The sequence below is a fragment of the Elgaria multicarinata genome, chromosome 13 (genome assembly GCF_023053635.1).
Source record: "Elgaria multicarinata webbii isolate HBS135686 ecotype San Diego chromosome 13, rElgMul1.1.pri, whole genome shotgun sequence".
Classification (NCBI taxonomy): Eukaryota; Metazoa; Chordata; class Lepidosauria; order Squamata; family Anguidae; genus Elgaria; species Elgaria multicarinata.
In genome coordinates this window covers 32,483,412-32,505,978 of record NC_086183.1, presented here as the reverse complement: position 1 = coordinate 32,505,978, position 22,567 = coordinate 32,483,412, and the positions used below count along the sequence as shown (strand labels likewise).

General features: G+C 43.9%; 1 protein-coding gene across 1 annotated transcript in view; it reads right to left on the bottom strand.

Annotated features, from left to right (window-relative positions):
• Positions 1 to 2,044: 2,044 nt before the first annotated feature.
• ARHGAP35 (Rho GTPase activating protein 35) overlaps positions 2,045 to 22,567 on the bottom strand; it is a 72,134-nt gene continuing 51,611 nt past the window's right edge. Inside the window, exons 4-7 of the mRNA XM_063140563.1 lie at positions 15,101 to 15,178; positions 14,023 to 14,154; positions 9,880 to 9,985; positions 2,045 to 8,170 (exon numbers count right to left, since the gene is read on the bottom strand). Of these exons, the coding sequence (XP_062996633.1) occupies positions 7,810 to 8,170; positions 9,880 to 9,985; positions 14,023 to 14,154; positions 15,101 to 15,178 (677 nt within the window). The 3' untranslated portion in view covers positions 2,045 to 7,809. The remainder of the gene's footprint in view (positions 8,171 to 9,879; positions 9,986 to 14,022; positions 14,155 to 15,100; positions 15,179 to 22,567) is intronic.

The following is a 22,567-nucleotide window of genomic DNA, read 5'->3' as shown; positions in this document are numbered from 1 at the left end:
TAGGGGGCAGCAAGTGCCCACCGGAACACTTGCAAGAGTGATGAAAACGCAAGGTATCTGGCAGCATTTGGCAGATGAACTGTCATTTGTGAATGTTCACGGGTAAAGCCCAACCTCACAAGATCCAGATAATTTGCAACATCTGAACCTTACACATGGAACGCCGTCCGGCTCTTCAGAGCTCAAAATAAGACAACTGGGATTGTGCAGTTTTCAAAGGGGGGGGGGGGGGGAGAGAAACAGGGCAAAAGGCAGGCCCAATCCAGCATTGTAAAACAATTTACAGTAAGGAAAATTAACCAAATTCTAAAATGAAACAAAACACGTCTTCAGTGGATACAGTTGTAGCAAAACAGGGCAGGTGATTCTCAAGAGCCTTTAGCAAAACAGGGCAGATGATTCTCAAGAGCCTTTATGCATTAGGATCTCCTACATGTATAAACAATGTATTACAGGGCAAGCAAACGTAGGTCCAGGGCTCTTCTGTGTTGAAACTGCTAAGGAAGATGAGCTAAACAGTGGTTTCATCTCCTGCTGCACATTTTCCTTTCTAAACATTAAACACAGCTTAACAAAACCACATTATATCAGGCATTGCTTGTACCAGTCATCTTGGCAAGTGAAAATGGCTTGCATGTCCAGGAACCACCCCTGAAATAGATCCTTGCTGGAGAGTCCCAGCCTGCTTAAGCCAGCAAATTTATTATTTGTACCAGTTGCTTCCCTTTAAATAGAAAAAAAAATAGTTTTGGTTTCAGGATCATGACAGTCCTCACTCAAGATAGATGAGCATATAGGCTGTGCATGATCTGCCACTTGGGGTTGCAACAGGAAGCGTTGCTTGCACCCTCTTCACTTCTGCCTGGTTTATGGCATTTCTATACCACCCAATAGCAAAAAAACAACAACCTCTGAGTGGTTTAATAGACGGACAGTGACATCAACCAAGCAGTAGGAAGCTGATGAATTTTGCCTTGGAGTAAAAGACTAGAGGTTGATCATTGTCTGCACATCTATCTGTAGTGCATTTTATTCAATCTTATTTGACCTCCTATACCAGTGGTTCTCAACCTTCCTAATGCGACGACCCTTTAATACAGTTCCTCATGTTGTGGTGACCCCCAACCATAAAAAAAAATTTCGTTGCTACTTCATAACTGTAATTTTGCTACTGTTATGAATCGTAATGTAAATATCTGATATGCAGGATGTATTTCCATTGTTACAAATTGAACATAATTAAAGCATAGTGATCACAAAAACAATATGTAATTATATATTGTGAAATATTTATTTCTAATTACAAATAAATGAAATGTCTCGGTTCCTATGACCATCAGAAATATGTGTTTTCCGAAGGTCTTAGGCGACCCCTGTGAAAGGGTCGTTCGACCCCCAAAGGGGTCCTGACCCACAGGTTGAGAACCACTGTCCTATACCATACACACACACACACACTCTTATTAACCGCTGGAGGAGGACTTCAGTGGAGATGTAGATTAGGAAAGAGTTCGTTGCTCCCCTGTCCCCACAATAGATTGGGTGGGTGGGATAAAAGGAAGGGAAACAACGCAACCCACCGGCTCCAACAGCTGGGATTGTTTCCTGTTTGCAGATCTCAAAGGGGTCCCTGTGCTCAGTTCTTCTAAGCCCCTCTGCATCGCCAGGGTTCCCCTGCTGGGCTGTAAGACAGCCTGCAGCTAGCAAATTTTTCTCTAGAGGAGACAAAGAAGCAGGCGCATAACAAAGAGAGGGGTGGGCTGGGTGTGCGTGGCGGTGCGTGAGAGTGTGTTTGAGTGAGTAGAAAACAGCCGCATGGGGTGGGTTTGGAGGGAATATCTTCTCTTTTTGTACAAGATTGATTTATTAACTATGATACATATCACGTAAGGCCTTGAAGTTTTTACACCATTCCCATTGAGACACATACAATACTCTGTAGCAAATACATGATTTTTTTTTCTTTTCAACTCAGCAGAAAAGGGGCTTTTTTTTTTTATTTGCCCAGAGCTTTCAACATTATCATGCACTAATTGGATTGGCCGGGGGGGGGGGGGGGGGGAGAGGGAAAGAACCACAAATTGTTAAAAATGTCCTTAAAAGAAGCATAAAAAGGAAAGATATTCTATCACCAATAACTAAAGGATGTTGTTAGGCTCCTAAAATACAGAGAAATAACCATTATATTTTTCTTTACATACAGTTCTTTTCAATTTTTTGTTTGTTTCTGTGAAGAGTGTTCTGGGCACATACTTAGCTGGAACTACTAACACATTTTTATGACCATTAATATTTCTTCCTCTTCAATAAAAAAAAATTGTTAATTCAACATATATAGAGATTTTTTTACATGTGAAAATACGAGTACCGGGGTGGGGGTGGGTGGGAATAAACTGAGAGCAGAACTAAATCCAACATTTTAGGATAAGTTTTATTCCCATACAATTTGAGAAACAGATGGGGCTTATTTTTAAATGTACACAGGGAGGAAAATTAAGGGTTTTTTTTATTTAAACAATAACTTATGCCCTGCCTTAAACTACATTTAAAATACAATATTGCTATTGTATTTCAATTTAACAACAAAATAGGGGGTTAAACCTAACAGTTAAACTAGGACCTATTACACAGGCAGTGGGGGGGAAATGCCCCCACCCCCATTCGAACCTCTACAGAAGACTAACTGGAGCTGCAGTTTAGACAGACAGAATGACATACCTTATGGCAGATTTCCCCAACCTGATGCCCTCCAGATGTGTTACCACTCCCAGCAATCTCCCAGCCAGCCAGTTGAAGTCCAACGTACCTGGAGAGCATCCGAGTGGGGAAGGTTGCCTTACGGGTGGCTGGTGGTCACTGCTTCACCTACGGACCAAAGCACTTCCCACTGGCTAGGCGACAAACAGACAAGGAGAAACAAAAACCAGATGAACAAAAAATGCAAAGTCAGACTTTGAACAGCTGCTGCTGAATCACCAAAGTTAAGGACAAATGATCCAGACAAGCAATTAAGAACTTTCCTTTTAGAGAACTTTAAAAAAAAAAAAAAAATCACATGTGTAAGTTAGCTGATAAATTGTGATGCTGCTAAGGAATAAGTTGCTACCTTGAAATGTTTGTCATGTTCAACCACAGAAGCAAATCGGTTTAGTATATTTTAAAAACAACAGTCAGTCATACAAATTTGCTGTGCCTTCCATTTAAAGCCATTGCAAAATAACAAAGCCCAGCCATTCTCTCAAAGGAAAAACGAAAAACAACGATGCAGCGGGATAACCTTGAGCACCAATGCTCTGGACTACCGAGGCAGGTCCCTGTGGGCGTCCGTGAAAACCCTTGAGAGAAACTCTCCAAACTGTGCAATAAATACAAGGATCCTGCCACTTGCAGCGGTGCAAAAGGCGACATTTGGCCAATGGGAGGGGCAGCATTTTGCAGCCTCCAGGAGAATGTGGTCAGAGGAAGCCAGGGTTTAGCCAGGCTGGAGCAGATGCCTTTATGAGCCCCCCCAGCCTATGACATCCAATTGTCCAACCGCCCACTTCGGCAGTGGAAAAGCCAGGACTATTTGCGCTGCACACAAGTGATATGAAGTTGGTGCAGACATTGAAGTGGGGCACCGGTGTGGGTGCAAAGGGATACTGCTGCTTAGGGTGTGTGGGGTGTGTGTGTGTGGAGTGCTAGAGTATCAAATTCTTTAGCAAGCATAACTAGTATCAAAAGAGCCCCGGTAACCAAAGAGAAATTAGGCAGTTTAATTTATTTTCCCCACAGAGAGAGGACATTGAGCCCAGTAAGTGGGTAACAGAGTCACTCATCTCAAAAGAAGGAATGGTTCTGATCTGGTTCGCATGTAACAGTGGCAAATCATGGGTTAAACAACCCATGATTTACTGCTAGGTGCGTGCCACAGCCATCTTAAATATTTAACCACCAATAGGGGTTGCTACATCCAAACCCATACACTAGCCTACAATTAGTAGTTAGGTTAACTGTGGGTTGTTTAACCCATGATTAACCTAGAGTATCTGGGTTTGGATGTCATGTAGTAACCCGATTGGCTAGATCACGGGTTGAATATCCAAAGAGGCTGTGGAATGTGTCCAGCATGCACTGTAGCAAAACTTGGATTAATTAACCCATGATTCGCTGCCATTAAATGCAAATAGCCCCAGAGTGTAATTCAGGTAGGTAGGTACAGAGATGGGGAAGTCTGTTCCTTCCCAAGGACTTTTATTTATAGAGAATTAAAAGAAAAGGCCTCTTGGTTCTCCACTGAACGCCACTTCTGCTGGGCTGGATTACCAACTTTACTTCTCCATCAGATTTGTAAAATTACAGGAGTCCCAAGTGGAATTTGGAAGAGTAAATCCTATAGGACCACCATGATATTCTGAAGAATACACAAGGTACATTTTCTTTGTTCTATGCACAGAACAGACTTCCTCAGTACACTGCATCTAGAAAACTAGGAAGGATCAGGTAGAATTAAAACTCATCCTACGGTGCACCTTCCCCCTTCAAGCACAGCAACCGAGGACAGAATCACAAGGCCACAGATTGGCAACTGAAGAGAACCAACCAGCATGCAGCTATGCTCCCTGCCCCACCCCACCCCCAAGCTTTGTACTCAAAGCAGTGGGATGGGGGGGGGGGGCAGTATCCCCACAACATAGTAGCAACTGGAAAGAAATCTGCATCAAATGCCCTGTTTGAATGCCCATAAGCAGGCAATAATTAGGTTGTGGAGGAAGATGCAAAAGGTGCAGCAGAAAACAGTCAAATTGAAAAGGTGCTCCACATTGATTAAACATTTCCAAGATATAGACTAGCAAGGTCGACTGTTCTAAGTCCAAACAGGTGTAAGAGGCCTTTTAGAGGGAGATGTTTAGCATCAGACCCTTAGAGAAGGCACAGAAACAGGCCTTGCATACACAACAGAAGTCACCTGTCCCAGGTGGAAAACAAGACTCTCAGCCTATGTTATTTGTGGCAAAAACCCACCAATGGTCACCAGCCACAACTACATATAGATGAAGTGACCCTCATCTTTGTTAGGTGGAAGTTCAGAGGGGAACTTTTCCAGCCCCCTTATCATCCTCTTCCCTGTGGGCTCCCCCCCTTTTCTTTAGTGTTATACATGCATAATTAAAGGGAGGTGGGATATTCTGCTTTCCTTTTAACAGTCTAAAACAAACCCCTCAAAGTTTCCATTATTTACACAAAAGCTTCATCTTTTAACGCATGAGAATATAAAAACTTGGGAGGAATGCTTGCAAGGGATGCTTTCAAGCACACAATCCTGACACAGATACAACTTTAAATGTGGTTCTAAAATAAGGAGTAGATAATTCAGCTTATTTATAGAAGAGAGTCAGTTTGCTGAAGACTGGGCTCTGTATGCCAGAAAGGAACAGATCGAAGGAGGAGTTTTATTTTGGAAAGGATTGGGGTTTCTCCCCTGCCCCTTGAATTTAAACACACACACATCCTTGAAATGCTAAAAATAGCCATAAATGACAGGATCTGTTTTAAAGTGCGAAGAGACAGAAAGGATGGCCTAGGGATTGCTCCCAGGTGTCCTACCAGTGGTACCGTGGAAACTCCAGTTAAAACTGCCCTGTCAATGAAAACAAGCATACTCCATCCCACCCACCCACCCACCCTCCCTCACACTCACACTCACACACACAGGACAGTTTACCAGGCACTGCTTATATACAACCATCACTCACTTAAATGGTGCCTGCCCAGGAATGATCAACTGCTGATCTTTAGTGGTTCACTTCTAGCTCTTCCAGAACCCCACACAAGGTGCAAAGAAACAAACACAGGTCAAGTAATAGAGAAGCCGGGTGTGCTGCAACACTCACCCGCAGCTAGGGGAAGAAAAGGGGAGAAAGACTACAGGGTATAAGGGCGATAGGGACATACAGTGGCTTCAAGTGTGGGTAAAGGCCAAGGGACAAGTGCACTGTGCAAGGGAGCACCAAACAGTGGAGCCAGGGCATATACACCTGCATGTGTACACACACAGCATGAAAGCAGGCTGGGAGGCGAGCTTAAGCAGCTCCGCGTGTAAAGGTCTATGCATTGCGCTTGTGACACACGCCTCATTTCCTTGCAGTTCACGTTTTGCCCAAAGGCTTTAAGAACCTGCCAGCTATGTTGGTCCCCATCCTTCCCCCACCACGACATGCAGCCACTCCTTAAGCCACCTTCACCTTGGCAGTGAGCAGCAGAAACACATGCACTGAACAACCCAAGGAGAGGCGAGATACGGGGGCGGCCCCGGTACCCAGCATCTGGGTAGAAATAGAAGGAAACAAGGCCTTAATGAGCGTGAGCGTGTGTGTGTGTGTCTTGAACAGGTATTTCCAACTGGGTTCTGAGTCTCCAAAACCAAAATTCACTCATCCATTCTAGGCGACCACAGTGACATGGCGACTGGGGGCTTCCAAAGCCGCTCCAGTGGTGCTTTTCTCCTGGTTCACCTCTTCCAACTGCTTTTTTCTTTTAGCGGGGGGGGGGGGGGGAAGGAAAGGGAATTCTAGTCTTGCACTTCTCTCAATATCTTTCCTGCATCATGTTTTATGCTTAAACGTATTTCCACTGGCAACGTCTTTTAAAAAGCCATGATTCTAGCCATACGTGCTTCCAATCCCATGCCCACACACACACACACACACACACACACACACAGATTAACAATAGTGTTTCTGTAAGCGTAAGTGTTCCAAATGAAGCTAACCCCAAGTCAGACAGCAAAACATTGTCTGTGTTTGCAAAATGCACACGTATTCTCTCCTCCCCTCTGTTAAGTGCTAACACCAACGTTCTGCTGGGGAGACGGGGAGGGAAGGTGGTGAGAGATATGTCATGATTTGTCAAATGAAGACAGCAGAACCAGCCAGACCAAACCTGGGCTGCCCCTGCCCGACCCTGCCAGGGAACCTCTGCCGCGCACAAATTCTCCGCACAAGTAAAAAGGAGCCATTGTCCCACACTGTTTTGACAGATTAAAAACAACCCAACCAGCAGATGGTGGAAATGTTCCGGTTTTCTAGTATTCCTTGTTTTGTTGGTTTCAAGGGGACTTACTTCCCACTTTACGATTGGCTGTTACTTAAAAAGTCAAGAGAAAGGTACACTCCAGCCTTGCCAAAACATAAAAAGCCTTTCTTTCAGACATGTTGGTCCAGACCTTCTGAGCAGCTATGCTGGGATGGTGCAAATTGGTCTAAGCTGAAATTATGGTCCCCCAAAATGGGTGAGATGTCCAACACTGCAGGACAAGCCTCGGCTGTAGCTCGTGGAATGTTTTTTGGGGAAAGGCCCCATCTCCTGTCAGACTCTAGCAGGTCCTCTCTGTTCATGCATGGGCTAAAGAGGAGAAGGAACAGGAGAGATTCACAAACACTCATCCAAAGTCACTGGTCTAAGCCCCGCCCAGCTAAACTTGGCAGTGTTCACATGAGTTCTACAGGTTTGCTTAGGTCAGAACTGATTCTGACCAAACAGATTCTGCATTGAAAGAGAGGTCCAGAACTCTCCTGCTCAGAGGAACGTCCAACATCATCCTTGACCCAGCAGGCTCTTCTGTGCCAGGCACTGAGGCAGAACCAAGGCTTCACATGTGTCCGATGCGCCAACTTGCCGCTGCCCTACCAGGCCGCTGCTTAGCGCAGCTGAAGTTTGCAACAGAGCGTGGGGGGTGGGGGGGGGAGAGGGCCAAGAGATTCCAGGGCTGAGTCTCCAGTCTCGGTTCTGCAGGTAAGAACAGGCCTCTATGTCTTCCTGCGCCGAGGTTCACAGTGTGTGCTGCTCAGCCTGAAGCTGGGGTGGAAGAAGGGGCTGGAGAGGAGACTGTGGTGAGGGAGGAGGAGTCTGCGGAGGGGATGGCTGGACCATCACAGGTGTGGAGGACAGGAAAGGCATGCTGGCAGGAAGGGCAGAGGGAGAGCTGGGCGTGGCACCGGGGGGCTCAATTATGGGTCGATTGTAGAAAAAGAAAGGGCATTGTTGGATGAAGAGTTCTATGATTGTCTGATAAATGCGCGTGGCGGTGAGCGCATCCATGGTGCTGAAGTCAGGCCTCATCAAGGTGGGCCAGAAGCAAATGGAGAGGTTCTCGCTTGTCATCAGGTTGGTTCTGCTGTTGTGGCTCACTCTGCAAAACACAGAGACAACACCACACACAGTTAGCAAAGTCTGCTCACAACCACAAGGGACCTGCACATTTCCCAGAACAGCCTGGCACTCGTCTGAGAGCACATGCTCCCCAAATGCTTGTGTACAACTGGCAGGCACTTCCTATATGTTATGAAGCAGTGATATGCAAGATTCAGGGTTAGCTGTGGGGCATGTTTGGCTTCAGAAAGGAAGTATAGAAATAAAATAAATAAGCTTTCCCCCACTTGGTGCCTCCACAAAATCATAGAATAGCAGAGTTGGAAGGGGCCTAGAAGGCCATCGAGTCCAACCCCCTGCTCAAGGCAGGAATCCACCCTAAAGCATCCCTGACAGAGGGTTGTCCAGCTGCCTCTTGGAAGGCCTCTAGTGTGGGAGAGCCCACAACCTCCCTAGGTCACTGATTCCATTGTCATACTGCTCTAACAGTCAGGAAGTTTTTCCTGATGTCTAGCTGGAATCTGGTTTCCTTTAACTTGAGCCCGCTATTCCGTGTCCTGCACTCTGGGAGGATCGAGAAGAGATCCTGGCCCTCCTGTGTGTGACAACCTTTTAAGTATTTGAAGAGTGCTCTCATGTCTCCCCTCCATCTTCTATTCTCCAGGCTAAACATGCCCAGTTCTTTCAGTCTCTCTTCATAGGGCTTTGTTTCCAGACCCCTGATCATCCTGGTCGCCCTCCTCTGAACACGCTCCAACTTGTTTGCGTCCTTCTTGAATTGTGGAGCCCAGAACTGGACGCAAAACTCTAGATGAGGCCTAACCAGGGCTGATGGAGTGCCATGATGGACTGCCATGCCAGAACGCACCCCCACACAACCACAAGTGGGGGTGGGTGGGAAGGGAAGCCAGGGATAGAGCCAATGGAGATGGAGGAAATGAGGCAGAGACTAGGTGGGCTTGCTGGACGTGCCAGGCACTCCTGTTGTGCCCTAGCCTGCAGACCATCTGTGGACTAATGGAGTCTTAAATGTTAACTACTTTTCTATCCACACCATCCAGAATGGTTAAAAGAATGGCAGAGAGATTATTTTGCCTCCTTTCTTCCTAAGAGTGGAACAAGGCTACAGGTCCAGGTGAATAAATATAGAATTTAAAGATACAGATTGACACAGGCCTGTAAAAATATATTCAAACCTATACAAGAAAAGTGGGGGGGGGGGGAGAAACCCACATCCTTTAGTCACCTTACTTTTCTGAACTAGAAGGTAGTTAAGAGTGATACCAAGAACACACTTTCAAGTGTTTCAGGTTTATTACATTCACCCTTTGTGGCTACGACAACAGAACCAAGGGGCTGGTGGTTATTTTGGACTCATTAACAGGGAATGTAAGAGCACAGCCTTGCAAATATGCCCTCTGCCAAGCAGCAAATGCCCTCTGGCCGTGGCTAATGAAACTTGGGAGACAGCAGGCCTAACACAGCCTCCACCAGAGCACCGCTGCCAATTTCTGGAGTAGCAGGATTTACCAAACTTAATGAGACCCCTGATAAATGCAGGCTTGCTTAATTGGGAGAAATGACAGGGAACAGATTCACTTCAGGCAGGCTCCGCTGCTCCATTGTGGCTGTGAAATGACCCAACATTAGTTTTACATGGCTCCAGTGCTCGTTAAAAAGCCAACGGCTAAAACTAAGGTGACAACCCCACCTCCCCTGTTTGCCTCTCAGAGCGACAGAAGAACATACTTGTTCAAGTGAGAGATAACATATTTGAAGACCTCGTAGTTCTCCTTGGGAAATTTCTTCAGCACCTCTTTGAGTGCGTGCAACTTCTGCTCTCTGTCATTGATCTCTGTTTAAAGGGGGAAAGGAAAAGAGCTTAGAATCTTTCAAAGACCAAATAGGCATCCATGATCCTCAACTGTCTAAATGCAACTCAAGAATCTTGCAGCTGCAAGACCTTCTCAAAAACAGTAACCACAACCAACACAAAGAACAAATGTGAACCATTTGTTAAATTGAGGGCTTCATACAGGAGGATCGCAGTCAACTTGCAGGGAATTAAAATGATTTTGCCTCCCTTCCCCCGCTTTTTTAAAAATCACTGCCATGACTGGTGCCAGACCACATTGCATTCGTTCCACATTGCATACAAGTTGCATTCGTTCTGCAACAATCTGTTTTCAACAATTATCCTAAAAGATGAACATAATACTCAGTATTAGTACTGAATACTTAGTTCAGACCTGAGGGGTGGTGGTGGAAATCCTTATATGAAAATGCTGAGGAGGTGAATACAATGAAGCTGAACTTCCAGTTACTTGCCTCCCAGTTTATGACCAATTCTAATTAACTCTGATGGCTAGAAGCTGTCTCTCTCTCTCTCTCTCTCTCTCTCTCTCTCTCTCTCTCTCTTAATAGAAGACAGGATAATCAGGTTTTTGACAAGAGCTCACCGGCAAGTCTAGGTTTTCTCTGAGGGTGACATATTACCCATTCCTGCTCTTGAGAGAGACTGCTGTAAACCAAAACTGTTTGACCGGTCAAAGTTCTTAATGCATATTCGTTCAAGATCCAAGGAAAGGTAAGAAAGTCCTGCTTCCTCTTTGGTTTCTGGGACTCCAGTGTGAAATTATGAGAATGTCAATTCTCTACACATCCAGCAGACTTTCCTATAACGGCTTTTGTTCTTCTTATATTACAGCATTTCCTTAAAGGTGTATGGGGTAAATTATAGGAGTAAATCTGTCGTATGAAAAGATTTTTCTTTAAATGGTCTTTTAAATCTCATATACCATAGTAAGAAAGGCACAAGCATCACTTCTCAGAAATCCCATGCAGCGTGCTTCTACAGCAGAGACAGCAACGCTCAGACCAAGTCATTTCCAAGCTCTGATAACTCTGAGCATGTCTGAAGTTAAATTCAGAAATAGATGGAAGAGGAATGGCAGGCACAAGACACGTCTTCTTAGACTTCAAGAAGACAGGAAGGCTCTGAATGGGGAGGACAATTCAGCAAGCACTGGCGTGGCCCTCCTGAAATCTCATTCCATATGATTACACCATCCTAGGAAAGTTTCACATTTCTCCCCAGGTATAAAGAACTATGCTTTGAGTGAATAGAAACCCCAATTTGTTTCCTCAATACGTTGAAGGAACACACGTGGACTGTGTGCAACCCAAATATATTTCCTGTCCCAAATCCTGATTCTGTGTAAAAGCCTGAAATGGAATGCCATCACCTATTCATTCAGACCCCCAACTGCACCCCTCTTTCCTTTGAGGCAGCCCAACTCAGTATCAGATGTCCTTTTTGCGTTAACCTTTCTCTGTGTCACACTTTGGATTTCAATATCTCCTTTGCTGCAAACTACGTAACAAAGGGCCCAGCTCAGCTCAATGGCTGCCTCCCCCAATCATGCTGCCTTCCCATTAATTTCCAAGTGGTTTGAGTAGGAGAAATTGCCAGTGGATTGGCCCCTTGGGTCAGATTTGTTGCTTCCCCACTCGGCAGTCCTTAATGGCGCCCAAAAGACACTGAACTTTCACACAACACTGTGGCTTAATTTACCTGTAGAGGTGTAGGAGCCCAGTTTGCTATGGCTTATTGTGTCATGCGAGCTCAGGCAGCACTGCGTTTGACTGCTTGACAACCCTCAAATAACCCTAAAACAAGCCATGGGTTATTTAAGGGTTGCCTAACCCCCCCATAACCCCTCCCACCAGGTTCTCATAACACAAGCCACAGAAAGCCAAGAACCCACGGGCACCTAGCACAACGCAATGCCCCCGTGGGTAAATTAAGCCATGGTGGGCTGTCATGTTGTGCAAACCACGTCATTGTTTGAGGCAGCTACTTCGCTTTGTCTCACAATACATCTGCCTCTGCTGGAAAAGAGTTTGCTCAGAGCTATATATACTTTGCACTCTGTGCCAACAAATTTTAAAAGCTGTGACAAGCTGAAGACATTTGATTTTTTTTTAATCAAGATTGGTTTAAAAAATTAAAATTCAAAGGTTGCTGCTTCAGCAATTTCCACACACAATGGAATTCTGTTCCATGCTATTTTCTTTTCTAGCTCTAGATGGAGCCATAGCAAGACTCACATCTATTCACTAAATCACTTTAGGAAAAGGACTTTTTTTAAAAATAGCTCTGTCAGAAGAAGCAACTTCAGTTCTTTTGACGAGATTTGCAGGGGTGGGGTGAGGTGGCAGGGGTAAATTTTAAAGCTGATCCATTATTTTTTCAAGTAACTCTAAAATCTGTAAGCCTTTTGGCTGTACAGCAGAGTCAAAATGCTTCAATTAAATAAATACATAATGAAAAGAACTTGTTACATCTGCATTTGTAACAGGGATAAAGTGCAGCAGTCAAGAGGGGCTTTCAAGGATCGTGTCCAAGCTGCTGCACCTGGAGTTCAAAATCAGGCCTGTGAGATACCGTTCTTACACTTATGACAATTCTGCAACATCCCCAAACCCTTAGCCCACTTCCTTAAAAGGTAGACCCCTGGCCCTTTTGTCCTGACATCTGGACCTTTTGCTCTCTACTAAGATGGCAGCCTATTAAATACTGGAACATTTTTATCAGTTCCTCTACCAGCATCCGCTGCCCCCATTCTTAACTTCCTTGTTTCAATCTTGCACAGCATCTCTGTAGTTTTCAGCTGGATCTTCTCCAACTTCATCTATGTCTGTCTTGCTTTAAAAAAAAAAGAAAATACCTAGACATAACTTCAGATAACTAACCAGTGTCGAGCAAAAAACTAGCTACTTCCTTTCGTAGACACTAAGCTTATATAAGTGCCTCTATCATAGCAAGAATGGGAAACATATTCAGCAGAGAGAGCTACCATCAAATGTCTTATGGGTGGAGGGACACCCTGATCTTAAGCTACAATGATACTCGTCAGAAGTGGTTGCCTGCAAAAGTGAAGATAGCCCTTTAAAACAAACTTAAGCTATGAGTGGATTTTCTGGTGGTGGTGTGTGTGTGTGTGTGGGTGGGTGGGTGTGGGTGTGTTTCCCTTCTGTACAAGACCCCATTTGAATAAACAGAGGCTAAGCTGCATCTCCACGTGGTGAATTGCAACATACAGCTCTACCCATGATAAATGGCTCCAATTGTCAGACAGACAGCTGATTAGTGGAAAACACTACTCAGGTGCATCTGTCTTGTCAGATATTGTTTTGGCCAAGAAATTAAAGTGCAGGAAAACTTATGAGGCTGGAGAGCAGGGCTGGAAATTAAGACACACAATTTTTAACAATCAGGAGCACCTTTCCAAACTACAGTTCTGAACTCAAAGGAGGATAAAATTAAGAGACCAGTTTGGGATCTTTCACTGAGCTCTGTTAAAGAACAGATATGCAGAAAACCTTGAAGTTTGTGTTTTGCATGTATCCATTCTAAATATGCAGCCATCGATCGGCTCAATCGGAGGTTGCTTGGTTACATGAGAACCTAGACATTATGGTTTAATCCTGGGTTAAACAAACCAAAGTTAGCCTACAATAAGTTGGTATATTAACATGGCTTGTTTAACCCATGATTAACCCATAGTGTCCATGTTTGCATGTCATGGAGCAATCTCCAATCACGCCTATATCTTTCAAACTCCAGTGAGTACACATTTAATTAGGGAAGACCATGCCCACTCTGTGGCATGAATTCCACACTTGACATTTTTCAAGACAGCTGACATTCGAATGTGGATTCACTACAACTTATGAATACATGCTTGTAGAAAGTTCTTTTTGTGGCAAAATATTGGGGTGTGTGTGTCTTCATTACTAGCTACTATTACCACAAATGTGTCAATGGATTGAGAGGCTCTCTAATACTGTAAAAAACATGGCTTTGATCACTGATTGACGCATACTTACTGTGAGCCTCCACCAGTTCAATCTGCATGTTGTAAGGTACCAGGGGGTCAGGCAGTTCTGAGAAGAAGCTCTTCATGGCTCCGCCTACAGCATTCACAGTGAAGTCCTTCTCTACAAGATCCAGATTGTGATCTACAAGGAGAGGATTTAATGGTGACAACTACCAAGCCACTGCAAGGAGGCAGGCTATGCACAAAAACTTGGCTGAAATTCCAGCCATTACTGTTACAAAATTCACATCAATCTGAAAGGGGATGGATCCTGGCTCAGGGGCCAACGAATTTTTGCTGGCTCTAATGGACAAATAAAACACAGCTATTGGCAGGACCCCACTTCCACAAGGAGAAGGGACTCATCCCTGATCTCCTACTATTTCTGACATACAACGCAAGCCCACACACCTTCACCTCCCCACTTCAGCTCAGAACTGGAAGAGACAGGGGAAGCGCTGCTTCTCTCTGCACACAACAGACTATCCAGATTTGGAGTTTCAATCAAATGCAGAGACAAGTCCATGTATATGAGCCTCCTCTCTCCACCTGTGTAATGTGTCGGCGTTTGGTAGCAGAGTGAAGCAGTAGATCATCTCCTGCTTCCAAAGCCCTGCTGGCTTGCATCAGGCAAGGCAGCAAGTATGTGTGTGCGTATGAGGGGGTGGCTTCTCACCCATCCCATTTTGGAGCCTTTCACTAGCTCCTGCTGGTGGGAATAATGCCACTAGTAGATTCCTGCAGGTGCATCTGCATCAACAGGGCAGAAGGAGCTCCCTTCTGCCAGTGGGAGGGCACTCTCCACCCCATCCAACGTCCACCCCAAAGCCAGTGGAACTGGGGGTTAGGAATTATCTGTAATTCAAATATTGGCGCTATAGCATACAAGAACACTTCACCAAAAATTCTGCAAAGTCAATTTGTAACCTGTGAGGTCCAATTTCATTATGCCAGCACTTATTTGTATGGAATTAACTCAAAAATACAGACACTGAAGGTCTTGGAATGAAGAGATCCAGAAACACATACATGCATATTTCTAAGCGGTTTCTCTATATATCAGGTAAGCCAAAAAAAACAGGCCTTACCTTGATCAAACTGCCGCTGTAAACTTTCCATCTCAGATTTGTTTCCACTCACCCGATATATACCTTCAGTACTCAACCCTGTTGAAGGGGGGGGGGGGGAAACAGAAATTATGATAGAGCAAATCTAAAAGCAACATCAGCAATGAAGAAATGTCTTGTGGCGCAGAAAACAAAAGTTGTCCGCCTAGAAAAGCAATAACCACAGATATTTATGTCACAAAATGTTAGGGAAATGTGGTTTAATATTTATACTAAATGTACATTGTTGTAAACATTTGAAGTATCAAGAGAGGTGGAGGAATGACAAAGCTGACTTATTTTTTCGCAGTCTACTAAATCCCTCTAATTTTAAATTGCTAAAATGGAAGATACAGGTAGAGCTCTAGGAGGAAGAAACTAGCAAAAGCTTCCACTAGCTCTCTCCTGGACAGGGATAGCTTGGCACAGTGGTCAGGCTGCTAGTAACCTCAAGACTAGATTATTGCAACCTGCTCTATATGAGGCTGCTCTTAAGGTTGGTCCAGAAGCTACAGCTAGTGCAGAATGCAGCAGCTCACCAGTTGTCGGGAACTGCCCCTTTTCAGTACGTAACACCTTTACTGAGGGAATTGGCTACCGTTTTGTTATTGGCGTATACAGCCCTAAACAACTTGGAACTAAGGTATCCGAGAGAGTGCCTTTTCCCTTACCAGCTTGAGGTCATCAGATGAGGCACGCCTAGTGGTTTCACATAGACCTGAGGTCTGTCTGGAGTCCACTCAGAGTATAGCCTTAATTGTACTGGCTCCCTCTCTATGGAACTCCCTGCCTGTTGGATGTCAGGCAGGCAGTGATGCTGTTTCGTTTTTGGTACCAGCTGAAGACAGTTTTATTTAAACAAGCCTTTCCTGATTAATCAGCCATGTTTTTATTAGCAGAATTTGATTTTAACAATTAAAGTTCTTTAATTCTTCCCCCCTTCCTTTATATCATTCACTACTTGGGAACTTTAGCGGATGCAGAGTGGTATATACATCTTGTAAGTAAATAAATAAATAAATAGCAAGGCGCAAGAGGGCAAAGGTGGTTACCCTCATTAGAAGGAAGGCTTTTCTTCAGTGAATCTGTAAGCTGGGGATGGGAGCAGAATGTCTCAATTTAGCAATGGTTTTAATTGACGCTTTCTACGAAGCCAGTAAAAGAAGAAGGCCTGTCTGCCTCCCAGACCAGGGATAGATTGATGATAGGTGGATCTGGAGAGCAGAGGATTTATTCAGAGTACAGGTCATCAATTGCACAGCTTAAAAGCTCTAATTGCTATAGAGGCTGCCTGTACAGGGACCTCATTTCATAGAAAGCAATTCACCTCATCAGGGAGGGAAACTGGGTTAATGGACCAGCCCAAAGGGCTGTATAATTCCAAGCCGGGAACAAAAGAGTCACTGTGCCCATGCACCAGGGAGAGGGAAAGGAGCAGCTGCTACTGCTGCCATTTGTCTTTCCATTGCCTGAAGTACAAACAAACTTGTCAATGGACAATACAGCATACATTTAAACACAGGCACACAAAGTACCTGTAGTGTCATGTCATCTGCTCAGAGACAGCCCTGACCACGAGGCAAGGTGAGGTGGGTGCCTCAGGCGGTGGATTCGAGGCACTATTAAGGACAGCATAGTGGGAGACACAGACACCCGGCCCCATTGGCTGCACCAGTTTGCAGCGTTCTTGCTCAGGTCCCTTTCATTTAAATGAGGCTAGAATAGGAGAACTTCCAGTGGGCTGTGACACTTGGATATTTTCTGCCTGAGAAATGACAATCCATTCATCTAGGTCCACTACACAAAAACCACGTTTCTCTAATTGTGCCCCCCCCCCGCCCCCCGCTTTCATGCTCTAGTTTGACAAGGTTGGATTGCCCGGTAAAGGTGTCATCTGCCGGAGCTTCTAGGCTTCCTTATTCACACTCAAGTTATGTGTATTGCTAGACACATTGCAGGTTGCTACATTTCTTGCAGCTACCCTGTGGTTCCTTGTCATTAGGACATCTCAGAACACACCATTACCGCATCTTCGTGACAAAAAAGTGGCTAGTTAAGCAACCACCCATGCTGGCTCCAATTTCACACACGACATGGTCTAGGCAGAAAAATCAAAGGACAAGTAAGTAAACTAGAAGGAGAAGAAAGGCACCAGAAAGAAACATGAAGGGCTGTTTGAACACCCTAACACAGTCATTAAGCCTCTACAAGCTCTGTGCTCTGGTTAGCAAGCTTGACCCCAAATGCTCCCTGCCGCACCACACCGAACAAAGCTAGCCTCATTTCTGTGATGGGAACATGGGTGCTATGGAATTATGCAGTGCATGCCTGACTGATGCTCAACACAGACGCACAAAAAGATCAAAATGAAATACAAAAGCAATTTTTGCCCTTAAGGCCAGTCTATGTAAAGGTGCACATGGCAAACAAAATACACCTTGGGACAGCAAGGTCTGCGAGGTGCCTTCACAATAACCATCCCATTAATCCTAAGCCCCTTGCCCTCTCTTAGAATGTTAAGCGCTTCTCACAGATATGCAGTTACCCTATTTCTTCTCTGCACAATCAGGTCCACACAGACAAGAAAACATCAACTGCCTAAGAGTTGAAAGGAGAGGCACAAGCCAGCGACAGCTTACAGACCATACAGTGAGCCGGGACGAATGCAAATCAATTGTAAAAGCCACTCAAACTTCACGGCATAGAAACAGCAATGTTTAATAACAGGCTCAATATTTCCTGCAATCCACTTCCATGTTTATGTTATAAAATCCTGTTTTACACCACCAGACCTGGTCAGACGCAAAACTAGGCAGGCTCCATATACTAAAATCAGTATGTGACCTTATTATAATAGACTTGTACATGTGCCAAAACAAAGCAAGAAAGGAAGAACAACAGGCAATGACTTTGTAGGATATCAGAGATGAAGTCCCTTAGCTGTCAGGTATATTTGAGAGTGTCAAATCACACAAACCCAAGAAGTAGGTCTAACATAGGCAGCAGTTAAGAGTGGCAACTGCAGCCCACAATCTGTTCACTAGGAACCGAAAGTACACACTATGCAGGAAATCTGTGACCCAATTTTCAAGGCTTTTATTTTTTTACTTAAAAACAGCTGTGGGGGACTCTGAGCTGGAGCCTGTGTTCCCCCCCCCCCCCCACCCAGTACAGGCAAATAGCACTAGGACACAGGGTGCAACTGAGATGAGGTAAATGGCATTGGGGGAAGGATTAATCCCCTCCTCCCCCAGTGTCACTGCTCACATCCAGTCTGGAGCTCCACCACCAAGGCACTCCAACACAGTGGTCTTCAAAGGGTCCAGTCCCAAGACCCACCTCCAACTCCCAACCTGCAACATGGGACCCACTTTCACAATTTTCTCCATGCCCAACGTTTTTTTAATTGGCTAAAAGGTTCCAGGTTAAAAGCCAAAGAGAAGAACTGTCCAATGAATCATTCACATCACGCCACCACTCTGCCGCTAAGATCATCTTCCTGGCCCGCCGCTCTGACCATGTCACTCCACTTCTGAAATCTCTTCATTGGCTTCCAATTCACTCCAGAATCCAATATAAACTTCTCCTGTTGACCTTCAAAGCTTTTCACGGTCTAGCTCCTGCCTATCTCTCCTCTCTCATCTCACACTATTGCCCTGCTCGTGCTCTCCGCTCCTCTGATGCCATGCTTCTCGCCTGCCCAAGGACCTCCACTTCCCTTACTCGGCTTCGTCCTTTTTCTTCTGCTGCCCCTTACGCCTGGAACGCTCTTCCAGAACACTTGAGAACTACCAACTCAATCACAGCTTTTAAAACTCAGCTAAAAACTTTTCTTTTCCCTATAGCTTTTAAATATTGAGTTTGTTCTGACTCTATACTGTTAGCTTCACCCTACCCGGTGCCTGTTTACCCAACCCTGTGCCTGTTTGCATTCTCTTTCCCTCCTTATTGTTTACTACAACTTTATTAGATTGTAAGCTTATGCGGCAGGGTCTTGCTATTTACTGTGTAATCTGTACAGCACCATGTACATTGATGGTGCTATATAAATAAATAATAATAATAATAATAATTTATAGAAACCTTACTTAAAATTGTTAAAAGTGACAATACTTTATTACATTGCTAAGAAGAATAAAAGCTGCAAAGAGCACCTTTTATCAGCTTAGGTTGATATACCAACTACGTCCTTATCTGGACAGAGATAGCCTAGCTACAGTGATCCATGCTCTGATACCCTCTTGTTTGAATTACTGCAATGCGTTATACGTGGGGCTGCCTTTGAAAACGGTCCGGAAGCTTCAGCTGGTACAAAACAGGGCAGCCCATTTACTAACAGGGACTGGCTGGAGAGATCACATTACGCCAGTCCTTTTACAACTTCATTGGCTGCCAGTCCAGGTCCGGCCCGATTCAAAGTGCTGGTATTAACATTTAAAGCCCTAAACAGTTTGGGGCCAGGTTATTTGAAGGAACGCCTCCTCCCATATGTACCTGACCGGACTTTAAGATCATCTACAGGGGCCCTTCTCCGTGAGCCCCTGCCAAAGGAAGTGAGGCAGGTGGCTACTAGAAGGAGGGCTTTCTCTGCTGTGGCACCCCGGTTATGGAATGAGCTCCCCAGAGAGGTCCGCCTGGCGCCTACACTGTACTCCTTTCATCGCCAGCTGAAGACCTTTTTATTCTCTCAGTATTTTAACACTTAATTTTAACTTAAAATTTAAATTTTACTGTTTTAACTCTGTATTTTCATCTTATATCAATTTTGCTGCGTGGTTTTATCCTGGTTGTGCTTTTTATACTGTACTTTGTATTTGTGCTTTTAACCTGTTGTTTGTTTTATTATGGTTTTAATTTTTGTGAACCGCCCAGAGAACTTCGGCTATTGGGCGATATAAAAATGTAATAAATAAATAAATAAATAAAATTTCATTGTTTTACAGTAACAGTTGACAAATTTGTTTTTTAGATTAGCATACTTCGCAAAACTACTATGATATCTTCTTTAAGAACCTAAGAAAAGCCCTGCTGGATCAGACCAAAGGCCTTCGCAGTCCAGCATTTATCTGATTGACTCTAATAGAAGTCAACTAGGTACTTATGGGTAGCACACAAGCAAGACAGGAGGCCAACGGCGCCCACCTCATTAAAATTAATGTTTTAAACATTCATTAACATTACTTGACCAAATGTTTTTTGATCAGTCAAGTGTCCAGCCCTATGCAGAAATATAATGCGTGTGATGTCATGTCTAATAACAATGGAGTTGGTAGGGCTCCTAAAATAAGGCAGTCATACATCCCCACATATTATCTTAAGCTGTTCAAAACACAGTATATTGCAAGCACAGCCAATACACCACAGAAGGTTGGTGAGCGGCTGAACATTTATGTAACGTGTAGGCCGCTTTTTGTGTACAAAGGCCCTCAAAGCAACCTACAATAAAATCACTGAAATAAATTCACCACAAAGTACAAATGCACAAACCAAATGTAGACGACTCAAAATCCAGTCCTCCAAAAACAACGTTATAATAGAGCAGGCTCTGCTGGTATGGGGAAAGAACAGAGCCCTGGAATACAAATTGTTGTTGTGAATTTTAGTAGGTTAGCAGGATGGGATGTGTGTTCCCACGGTCTGCTTAAGTCCCTTGCCAGAGTCCCTAGTCCCTCCCTTTACTAACGCACCAATTACCCACCAGCAACACCCCACACTTTTTACCCTTCCTTGCTCCAACGTTTCCAATAAAGTTATAGATTCTGTATCAAAGTTAACCAAATCAGAACACTGATTTTGGGCAATGTTGTCTTTTTGTATAATGCCAGTCATTTATTTTGGTATTTCTGTTATCTGTGGGGAGTTTAGTTCAAAAATCTTGGGAGTTTGGCTTCTCAATAAGTGGTTAACAATTGTGCAAACCCTTCAATAAAAAGATCTGTGTCATGGCATCCATTTCAGAAAAAAACTACATTCCAAGTAAATTACATCAGTATGCTGAAATTCTGATGGGGGCTTCATGAAGCTGCCAGTTCCTTTTACACTTTTGATGTCAAAGATTCTACTTGATAGTTCTGCTGACAAGACATTAGAACTAGTGTTTCTTTTGTCTTAATAAATCAAAGTACTTGGACAAAACAAGAAAATAATCAATGACTGGCCAAAAAACCCACCAAGATAGTGAGCACAAGTAACTTTGTGGTGCTATATAAATAAATAATAATAAAAATAATAATACAAGAGACACTGTAGGATATTCCATATTCCCAGCAAAGTAGCAAGCACTTCTCAAGCTAAACCCCATTTTGAATTTACATTTTGATGATGCCCAGCTGATTTAGCTTTTCTGCAATATACAGTGACTAGATGTATATCAACAGTGAACAGTTTAAGATCCTCAACACTATATCTCCCAGGACTCTAACTATCAACCAGGAGTGAAGGAAGTTGGAGATTATATACTCTGCTCCTCAGTCAAAACTGGCTCCCAATAACAGATTGTATTTATAGCCTTTCTTCTTTGGAACAAGCAAAAGGAGGCATACATTGTTCTCTCCCACCCACCCCATCTCTCCTTACAACTACCCTGTGAGATAGGTTAGGCTGAGAGACAGTGACTGATCCAAGGTCACTCAATGAGCTTCATGGTTGAAAAGGGAATTGAACCTGACTCCCCAAAGCCCTATCCAACAGTAATCCTATCCGGCCCCATTGGCTCTTAACGTTTTATCATTAAAATACGTGCGCTCACACACACCTGGTGGGGGGAATAGTTGGGCTTGTGTATAGCAGTCTTGAACTGGTCCCTGGCCATTGATGAAAGGTTCCAGGATCATCTTCCAAAGGGTGGAGGAATAAAGAGTAGCATGTGCTGGCCGATGGCAATTTTGCCAACTCAAAGAAACAGCCCTACAGTTCATGTAGATCTTATTTATAAACAGTGAAGATTCCTGTTTATTATTATTATTTATTTATCTATATAGCACCATCAATGTACATGGTGCTGTACAGAGTTTCAATCCATGCTAGCATTTGAACAAATGGGTAGCTAAAAACAAATACACACACACCATCCACTACTGCAACTGCTGAGCTATTATGAAAAAAAAATCTAATTGATACCTTACTTGGAAATACTTCTGCTTATTTTCTTTTTAAGAAGAAAATAACAGGTCTGTAAACAGTCCTGTTTGAGTGCTCATGTTCTACTCTTTCCTTTCAGTCTAACATTAAAACTCAAGGTAAGAGACGCATAAGGCAATACACACGAAATATGCATTGTTTACACATTCTGTTCACCTAACATCAGGTCAGCTAGAATAAATTATGTTTCAGATAATCCTTCCTAGGCTATGAGCATTAAGTTTAAAATACATTCTAGTCAGAACAAGTATTACTTGTACATTCAAAAAACATAACTAATGAATATCAGAGGTGTGAAATTTTAAAGGT